At 29.5% G+C, this 11,039-nt stretch overlaps 1 protein-coding gene across 1 annotated transcript; it reads right to left on the minus strand.

Annotated features, from left to right (window-relative positions):
* Nucleotides 1–421: 421 nt before the first annotated feature.
* LOC110283028 (BTB/POZ domain-containing protein 6) lies at nucleotides 422–10,594 on the minus strand. The gene is made up of 3 exons (XM_043050369.3): nucleotides 10,233–10,594; nucleotides 3,518–3,806; nucleotides 422–1,266 (listed from the first exon to the last, which is right to left on the minus strand). Exons 1-3 carry the CDS (start codon nucleotides 10,267–10,269, stop codon nucleotides 657–659), a joined length of 936 nt encoding a protein of 311 aa, XP_042906303.2. The 5' UTR covers nucleotides 10,270–10,594; the 3' UTR covers nucleotides 422–656.
* Between the last annotated feature and the right edge of the window lie 445 nt (nucleotides 10,595–11,039).

An 11,039-nucleotide genomic window follows, 5' to 3' on the forward strand; every position in this document is an offset into this window, starting at 1 on the left:
AAAAAAGTAATGTGCTTATAAATTTAAATCATTGATATTTTCAAAACATGAAATTCTAAATAAATTATGTACAGCATAATTTCAATGAATAATTATGTATAAGTTTACTTTTATCTCTAATCATATTTATTATTCTACCAGAAAAAAAAATTTCCAAATGAAAGAGATGCCAAGTAATAATTCTAGTTCCAATATTTTTTATATAAAATATACAAGAATTTTGATACATAAATGTAATCGATGATTTCTTGAAACTTCTGGACCTTGGATTTCCGAAAACTTTCGGATCGAGGTTAGCGAAAAATCCGGAGCACAATCATCTATGCATTTGCTGCAATACTTATTTCTTATTTCAGGATTTTATTTTTTATTTTGGCAAAGGAACAATTTAGAAATAAATTCAATTCAAGCCAGAAAGTAATTCAGCATCTAACATAAAACTTTATTTCAAATCTTAATTTTATGTTTACAATTTGAATGGCATTTTTTCTTGAGAGAAAATAAAAAAGTTATTTAACATCTCCTTCCAAAAAGTAGTAACTCTCACTTTTTACAAGATATATTAAAAAGGAATTTTAACTAGAAAAATGTAACGGAGAGTAAGTAATAAGAATTAAAACACTAGTCATAACGAACAAAAAATTCTGTTAACAGTATTAATTTTCCGAATCAACGAAAGAACGATTAAATTCTTTGCCAAACCACAGAGGAAGAGGCCAGGATTTAAGGCAAACGATATTCATGAAAATGGCAAAACCTTCTTTTTCATCAAAGAAGTCTTTGTTCTTAGTTACCAGCAATCCGAACTCTTTGGGTTTGAGGGATAGGAAGTTCAGGCGAGGTAAGAAGGGATTCATGATCTCCCTAAGGGTAATATCTTCATGTTTGGTTGATTCCTGAGTACCCCACTCAAACATCCAAGTGATCAACTCATTTTCAGATTTCAAAGAGAGAGCCGACATTTCGAGAATGGTGTTGATCATGGATCGGTTGATACTGCGCAGGTCACGTGACTGTATGATTTCTTGGGTGTGAGTCTGGACGACTTTGTAGCAACGATGTTTCAAGCATTCCGAGCCTATGAATGAAGCTGCGTCTAGCAATTCGAAGACGTTGTCTTTGGTGGGCAAGGCACAGCTGAAGAATTCGCAGCACAACACCTGAAGGCCTTTAATTCTGTACTCTTTTGCTCCTTTGTACAACTTCAAGAGGAAGTTGATGTCATCGCGATATTTCTGCAGTTCTGTCTCGATGCCATAACAGTACCTGGAACAGTAGATAATTCCAGAAATATTACTTAAGATTTATAAAAGACTTTGTTTGATATTATTATTTATTTTAATTTTTAAAAGAAAACCAGTTGGAGAGGTCTCTTTCCTCCAGACACGACATCTATGATAAGAGAGGACCTAGACAAGAATGGATTACGTTCCAGCTATGCTTATGAAGATTTTTATTTAATTTTAAAAAATAAACTAGTGTGGGATACTTAATTTGAGGGGATTTAACTATCGACCCTTCATCTAACAAAAAGAACCTCGAATTAGAATCGAGCTGAAGCGTTTTATAAACTAGTGAATTGGTATTTAATATTTATAGTGGTAGTTATACGCCCCATTACTCTCCTTCCAGGATTTTATTTGTGATAGAATTCGATGAACGAATACCATTTTTTTAAAATTTTATTAACCATTGGCAAAATGGGTCTTGGTTTGGATTTGATGGAGTCCACATATCGATCAACTGTGATCAAGAGTAATAGTGAACAGTGCGCATGCGTCGTCATTGCATGCGTTGCTATGGCGACCGCTGCTGTTTTTCGTCTTATTTTCATTATCAGACAATTTTAATGTATTTACGTAGTAATAATTTAAAGTATTTTTATATTCTTTTTATTATTAACGTGTATAATTACTGTCTTGGCGGTGATTTTAATATAAATATGAATACTGAAGAAGGAAAAGTATTTTGTGACGTCTTGAAACACGTAGGGCAGGATACGAAAATCAATCCGTTGACAAACATCAATGGAGACAGTTTTTGCAACCTATGATTTGAAATGTTGTCGCGTTTAAGCAATGGTAAAATATTCTGCAGATTTTGAATTCTTTTTGAATTTTGTCCGGATTAAAATAGGTCAACTTTGAACTGTAGCATTATCTGTTGTAATCTGCAAACATTACAATAAATGGAGGCATTATTAGCCATTTTAATTTTGAAGTATGAATGAAAATTGTTCATGGACAAAATTTATCGAAGCAACTCACTTGATATTATGCATACTTAAGGCAATAAAGCCTTGGTGAGACCAAATCGTGACGCATCAGGCAGGTCTGATATTAGGGGGAGCCTCTTTGGTTTTATAAAAATTTTTTAATTCTCCTTCTAGATCTTTGTCTAACCATAACTTTGTCGTATCAATCAAGGCACGGGATAAATAGATACGGCTGTAGTTTTACATAAAAATTAACCAATTATATGCGTATAGTAGATTTGTATTTTGCAGCAAAAAAAGAAAAAAAGAAGAAAAAACGGGAAAAAAAACTAAAAAAATATATAGTTTACTTGAGGAAGCAGCTTAAGATCATGAAACTTTAATTTATATTTATTCATTGAAAATACAGGGTATCTGCTACATTTTAGATTTTCCAATTCATGACTTTCCCTGACAAATTCCAAAATTTTTCATGACTTAACAAAGTTATTTTGTCCGACAAAAACACAACAATAAATTTAAAAAAGCCTTATAAAAACATTAATTGAAATGATAGGTATAATCAAACTCTGCATCTTCATATTTATAGATTTTAAATTTAAAAAACAGAGTAAAGAAAGAGTTGAAGCAATAAAATAGCTGAAAAAAAATAAAAGCAAATAATTTTTTTTTCTGCAGAATTATATTCTAAAGATACTTTTCTTGTTCATCGGAAAGGAAGAAATACTCCTGATTTTTTCTGTTCTCATTTCGGAATAAAAAAAAAATTCGCCAACGACTGGTTTGCTTCAGCTAGAATTTTAAATTGATAAAATAAAAAAATTAAATAATAACAAAAATTCAGAAATCACAAAAGTTTAAAAGATAATTCGCTCAAGAAATGTTTTATCTTTCATGTTTTGAAAGAACACCATAATTTTTAAAGAACATGATAAAAACATTTTATATTTTAATAAAATATGACTGTGAGTGGGGATTTTATTTTAAATTCAGATATTCGGAACACTATGAAATTGTGGGGTCCATTTTAAAAATTAGATTTTTCGGTGACCTAAATCCATGACTTTCCATGATTTTTTTAAAAAAATAGTTAAAATCATGACATTTCAAGACAAATTTTGTTCAATACTTTTGTTCAATATTCATGACTTTCCATGATTTCTCACGACTTTCCAGGTGTGCAGATACCCTGAATATAGAGTCCCTTGTGAAGTTTAAGTTGATTAATTGCAACAACAGCCTTAATTATCATAGCTTATGGCGATAATAGTTTAATTAAAATAATATTAAATCAAATCTTACTTGATCATGACTTCGAAAGCCGAAGGTGGCATTTTGGTAATCTCAACATTTTCAGTGATGGATTCCTTTTTGAAAAATATGCCTGCGAACACTGGACTCCAGATGGACAGTACAAGTTTGTGGCAGGGAAAGCAAACATATCCATCACCGCATCGAACCTGGAATGTAACGTCAGTGTGCAAGCGATTCTCGAGATAGTACTGCAGTACTTCATCAGCTGTACCACTAAATGGAACATTCACGCTCTGTATCGAAGAGCAGTCATCTTCTATAACATCTATAAAGCTGCCTAGAAATAATAAGAGGGGACATTACGATCAGACGGCGATCAAAAATAACTTAAAGTATAAAACCTTCATCTTTATAACACAAATCTGTATACAAACCTATCAACAAATCTTATTCTTGCAACATTTTGTAAACTGAAACTTATTTCGTTAAGATCTTGTGATTTTTTTGGTAATTAAATTAACGGACCTTCCAACAGAATTCTGTTCTAGCATACAGAGCTAAAGGAGTCTATATCGCGGTAGAAACCCTCCATGGCGAATTCTTTTTCACCTACGTAAGAATTTGAAGTTTATAGAAAAGTGAGATCAAGTAAATTTAAAGTGAATCACAAAGTTTCAAATGATTAAAAAATATTTCAAAATTTTAGAAGGCAAACAAATTATCGCAGGATTATTAAGGATTGAACAGTGTGGAAGTAATCCTCCTTTAGTTTGTTTGCATTTCGATATTTAGGAAACGTTTTTCGGCATTTGAAACGTCATGATTTACTCTAACTTAGCCTAAACTCACTTTTTCCTTAACTTTAAAATACCACTGGAGGTGAAATAGCATTTGCCATAAAAAGTTTCTTCCGCCAAATAGCGACCTCTTAAGAATAGTGCCGGAATTTTCCGGACTTCCTTACAGCACAAGAATGTCCGGAGGGAGGGAACATTTCGTTCACTATAACCGGGAGTTCACTATAAACCTGTTCACAATAGCAGAGTTTGACTGTACATAATTTTTCGCTTGCTTTATCTTGGAACCAAAGGTCTGTGCAAAACCTCATAAGAAAAAAAAATGATAATTCAAGGAATAGAACAAAGGTGTGCTGTGGCCACCAATAGCAGAAATTTTTTTTTGTCACATTTACAGCGCTGTATTTCGGCCTAATGTGGCCATTTTGAAAACCTATCAACAAATATCTTAAAAGCAGATTTTTTTTTAAACAGTTTAATCGTAGTACTTGGATGAGTATTACGATTTTGTCTAAAATGCATCTTAATTATTTCTTGCAGCTTTCTAGTTAGCACAATTAGAACAACAAGTTTATGAAGTCATTAGTTGAAGAACAAACGAGGGGGTGTAAGAACAATCTAAAACTACACATAATTTCATGAATCTGAATTAGACTTTTGGGTCATTTTAGCTACGGATTTGTATTATTTTGTATTTGTGAAAATATGAACTAGATTTATTGGAGGTTTTTTAGAAAATAAACTTACGTGAAAATCGATTATCTAAATTTTTAAATAATTTTCTAATTACTTTTCAGATAAGAGTTGTTTTTTTATTAAGCGCTGCTGAAAATTTGCGATAACATCAATAACGCTTAAATACGTAAAATAGTTTAGCTTTGTGTGAAATAATAATTACTGTAAAGTGGTTATTTTTATTTTTAGGTTTTTAAATTAAAAATTTGGTGACGTCATCACGGCATTGAATTTGCATACGCTTATCTGACATAATTGATGAATGGTAAATAATTATCAAATGATCAGTAATAAATTTTTAAACTCGTTTCTGATTAAATAATTGAAAAACCCGAATCAACCCTTAAAATAATGTTGCTTCGGTTAATGAAACAAATTATCATTATTAATTGATGGTAGTAAGTTCTTTTAATTTAAGAGAAAAAACAATAAGTAATTTATTTCATGATTAATGTGTACTCAAATCCTTTCTAAAAAAATTGAAATGACTGATTGAGAGAAATTTTTTTCTCTTTTTTTTAAAATAGAGCTGGATTTGAAACCCAACCTATCACTGACTCGCAAGCCTTATTTAAGGTGCCAAGTTAAAAAAAAAACATTACTTTATGTTACATAGGGACATGCGCTCTAATATAATATTTTTTAACTTTTTGCCCACCAAAAATAACGCTGTTTCCGAAAATGTCCAGTTACATACATCTAAATCTACACAAATGTATGAATATATTAAAATATATAAATAATTAAAAATATCATTATTGAAGTAGAAATTAGGATTTTGAGAAATAAGAAAAATATTTTACCTTACATTCATACCTAATTGTTTTTCTTTATTTGAGCGCTCTCATCACGAAAGAAGTCTTAAAAAGACTCCATAAATTCAAAGATGTAGTGTAACTATTATATTGGTTTTAGTGATATTATTTTGATATAATTTGCGATTTCTTGTTTTTATTATCGTCTTTGAACAGCCGACCCAATTTCGGGTTTACGACTACTAATGTTCAACTCCGTAGCCTTTTAATTTTGAACCCGATACAGAAGACAACGGAACTCCTGGCTCAAGTATTGGGAGAAATTTGCCTTCGCGGAGGTCTTTATGAAGGAACTAATCCACATTTGCGTTAAGTGGAGAGGAAAGCCATGAAAACCTCCCACGATTAGCCTGACGACTAGAGAGGATCTAACCCATGATCCGTCTACCACTGAGGATATTTTAAGTCAGCACTGAGGTCAGTGCAAGCTGGGTGCGGAATTCGAATCGACCAGCCATCGTTAGGATTCGAACCCGATTCACTTCAGTGGGAGGCAAGCTCTCTATCCCCATAGCCACTACGGCTCCTTTTTTCGGAATTAACAGTTTTATAATTGCATGAAATTTAAATTTTAACATAGTATTAATTAATAAACAGAGTTGTTAATTGAAAGAAAACAACATAATTTTAATGTAATAAAATAGGAAAGGATTCTGTGGAATCTGCAACTTCTACTCATTTGAAGTTTAAAATTTATATTATATTGAAGTTTTACAAAAAGAAATAATGATATAGATTAAGAGTTCCCAAAATGTGCTCCGCGGAACACAAGGGTTCCATAGGAGGATCACAGGGGTTCTGATATCTAGGTCTTCTTTTAACCAGTTATGATATTTGAAACCCGTTATATTTCTAATAATGCAGTAGTATTCAATCGAAAGCTGTATAGATTTCTAAGAATGCAGTAATATTCAATGTATAATGAATGAATAATAATTAAAAAAAAATCCACTTTAAAAAATTGCATTGGTATCTCGTATCGAGCCTTTCGATTTAAAATAAAATAACAAAATTCAACAATAATTTTCTCATAAAAATTCTTGACGTTTATTTTATTCCTTATTAATTTTCTGCTTATGAATACACCAAATTCCAACTTCGAATTAAACTAAATGCCACTCCAGACTGGCGAATTCTACAGTCTGACATGAAACCTAATTTTATGTCAAGTGTTAATAAACGTTACATCTAGTGTGACACTAAATTTTCACACTAAATATTTACAAAATTATATTTTTTACATCATAGTTTATCGTTGATTAATTTGCTCACAATTATTTTTGGATTTTTATCCGTTAAGTGTAGGGTTCCATGGCCGAAAAAAAATTAGAAACAGCTGGTATGGTTGATTAGCAAAATTTTTAAAGATCTCTTTCTATTATCAAAATTATTTCTTCAAAATACTTTTTGAGCTATAGAGCTTAAAGAAGAATTTTAGTTAGATAATAGTGGTCAATATCAAAGCATATATATGTAATAAAAGGGTGGTTTTTCTTCAAAGGCATTTTCTTGTAATATCAGAAAAGAAGTTATGTTGAAATATATGGTATGAAATGTAATGTATTATGTTGAAATTTAACTTATTTAAGAAATTTAATTAATTAATAAATTTTTTTCATAGTCTATAACAACAAAATAACTAAAAAAAACAATAATTAATTTTTTAAATCATTTTGGTAATCTTCAGGGGTGAAGAGGATATATGTTAACGTCGATGACCAAAATTAAGAGAATGTCGACTTTCACCGGTGAATGTCAACAATCACATAGTCGCTTTGGTGAAATGTTCGAAATATTTGCTATATCCGATTCGATATTAAATTATTCCTTGATGTTATTATATTTAATTGATATTTTAATATCTGCTGAGGAAAAATTAGGAGAAACATCAGTGCTCGGAGTACCGGGCAAACGTATACATGACAGTGGCACTTGACCTTAATAAAACATTGATGTAAGGCATACCGGGCACTTAACTAGACTTACTTTTTATTTTATTTTATAACCGTCGTTGAACAGCCGACCCAATTTTATGGGTTTACGGCTACTCATGTTCAACTCCGTAACCTTCTCATTTTGAACCCAATCCAGAAGACAAGGGAACTCCCTAAATCAAGTATTGGGAGAAATTTGCCTTTCGAGGAGAACTTTTTGTTGGAGATAACCCGCATTTCTGTTACATGGAGAGGAAGACCACGAGAACCTGTCCCGGTTAGCCTGACGGCAAGGGGACTCTAACCCATGCTCCGTCTACCACTGAGGATATTTCACGTCAGCTTTGTGGTTGGTACAAGCCGGACGCGCAATTCGTATCGACTGGGAATCGAACCCGGTCAACTAGATTTACCATATATTTCGGACATTTACCGGACTATGTGATTGGCAACAAACACCAATTTCGGTCATTGACAGTAACATATATACATATCGCTCATGGGCTGCAATAGTGCAACAACTCAGAAAGCACGCGTTTTGGACTAAGAACATGTGTAAATATGAAAATACACATTCTTTCAGTAGCAATACTAGCACAACTTATAATTCAACTTGATGGTAATCTTCGTTTAAGCAAACTAAAGCGTTTCTTATAAAAAATCTTTCTCTTCTTATACTTTCTTGCTTAGCAATGAAAACTTTAAACCCACTTATCTGAAAACTTGATTTTTTGAGTTGTGTCGCTATTGCAGCCCATGAGCGATATAATGTATCAGAAAATTTTAAATAATGTTGATTATATAAGGATTTGACATTAAGCACTGTGATATTTTAAACATTAATAATAATGTAGTATACAAATACATTAATTTAACAGATTTTGATTTGCTTAAAAATAATAGGTTTTAAACAGAGTTAGGTGCAGGTTTCGAATATGATGCTTTTATTTGTGGCTTAAACCGTTAAAAACTGACTCATGTCAAAATCTTGCACACACTGGTTTATACATGAACATAAACAATCGAATTTACTTAATGACTATTAGTCTAGTTTCATTTTGTTAAGCTATGAACACAATAAAGCAGTGATTCTCAACCACTGTGCCGTGGCACTTTTGTGTGCCGCTAAATTCTTAAAATGTGCCGCCAAATGTTAGAAAAGATGCAATAAAAATTATAATGCTTTTGTTATTACGAGTAAAGTTTAAATTAAAGAAAAGTGCACATACATATATAATATTATATTATGTATATATATTATATTATGTATATATATTATATTATGCATATATATTATATTATGCATATATATTATATTATGCATATATATATATATATATATATATATATATATATATATATATATATATATATATATATATATATATATATATATATAATAAATAAATAAATACAAGAAAACACTAAGAAAGTTAAGAAAAACAATAAGTAACATTTATTGCGCTTAAGCTGCAAGTAAACAGCACTCATTAGATAAGTTCAAAATGAAGAATAAAACAAAGAAAAATTATAGACAATATAATTTTTCTTTGTTTTATTCTTCATTTTGAACATATATATATATATATATATATATATATATATATATATATATATATATATATATATATATATATATATATATATATATATATATATATACATATATATATATATATATATACATATATATATACATATATATATATATATATATACATATATATATATATATATATACACATATATATATATATATATATACATATACATATATATATATATATATATATATATATATATATATATATATATATATATATATATATATATATATATATATATATATATATATATATATATATATATATATATATTGATTTTGTTGAAAAATTCTGAAATAAGTAGAAAATTTAATGACTATTAAAATTATTAATTAACAGAAAAAGGAAAGCTAAATATTAACTTTCAAACGGAAATAAAAGCTAATCATTAAAGTAAGCTATGCAATTAATAGTTATAAAAGCAAATTAACAAAGGATAACTAACAAAAAAAATAAGCTAACACTTAATAAGCAAACGTGCTTTTGTAGTACATATTATTTTATTTCACAATTATTATCACAAACTATTTAACACAGTGTATTATAGATAAGCAAACAACTTTTAAACTAATTTTTTTTCATTGTGTGCCGTGAAATTTCGAAATCGTTAAAAGTGTGCCGCCACAAAAAAAAGGTTGAGAATCACTGCAATAAAGGATATCAGCTAACGCAATATTAATAAATGTATAAACACATTATAAATTGTATCGAGTAGTGGCTAAACACTTTGTTTATTTTACAAAAGGGAATTTTATCTTTCAGAAAATTCGTTTTCAAATAACGCTATCTGAAATAGAAGGGCGATTTTCGATAAAAGCACGAATGGCTGTATAAACATTAATATAAATATGTAAGATATTAAAAATCATAATACATACCGGAAATTTTTTCATCATTGTCAATTGATGCTTCCATGTTTTATATTTAAATTAATTTTACTTTAGAACATTGACACCCTGTTACCAGCTGAAAGTGTTTCTGATATCAGAATTAGACATGTGACGACATCTGGCAGTTCGCCAACTTTTCTGATAATTCAGTTTCACTTTCACTTGCTTACATCACGTGGAACAAATAGAAATATCAAATCTAATTGAAAATAAAAATCAGTTACTATCTCTAAAAGTTAAAATTATTTTTACTAGCTTTATACTGTATATTAATTTATTCTCAAAAATTAATTTTCAGTCAAAAGAATTTCTATTTATTAATTGAAAGCGAACATAAGACTTTATAAAATATTGCGATTTCTAAAATAGCCGATTTTCTAATTATTTGTTTTGAAAATCGTTTTTGCTTTCCTTTGAAATAGTTTTTAATCGATTTTGGCATTTATATTATTACCTTACAGATATATAATTTTGCGTGCAGTGTCTTACACGATTAAACTGTGAGTAATGTAAATTGTGAAAATTTAATGAAGTGTTTTCTCTTAGAATATTTGATTTTTACTCTTAAAGATTGATCATATAGACAGTTTATTTTTCTCCAAAAATGTAAAATATTATTCTAGGAATGCAACTCATTATAGAATAAATAAATAAACAAATCCTTTATTTTTAAGTTACAAAAGAATTTTTGAATTAATTAAAAAGCATAGTTCGACCATAAATGAGCTCGTTCTTATTTTAAAAAAACTAATTTTTTATGATGACAACTGTCCCCCCCCTCTTTTAATAAGTTTT

Source organism: Parasteatoda tepidariorum, chromosome 8 (genome assembly GCF_982258835.1).
Source record: "Parasteatoda tepidariorum strain Cologne lab strain chromosome 8, Ptep-v5.0, whole genome shotgun sequence".
Lineage (NCBI taxonomy): Eukaryota > Metazoa > Arthropoda > Arachnida > Araneae > Theridiidae > Parasteatoda > Parasteatoda tepidariorum.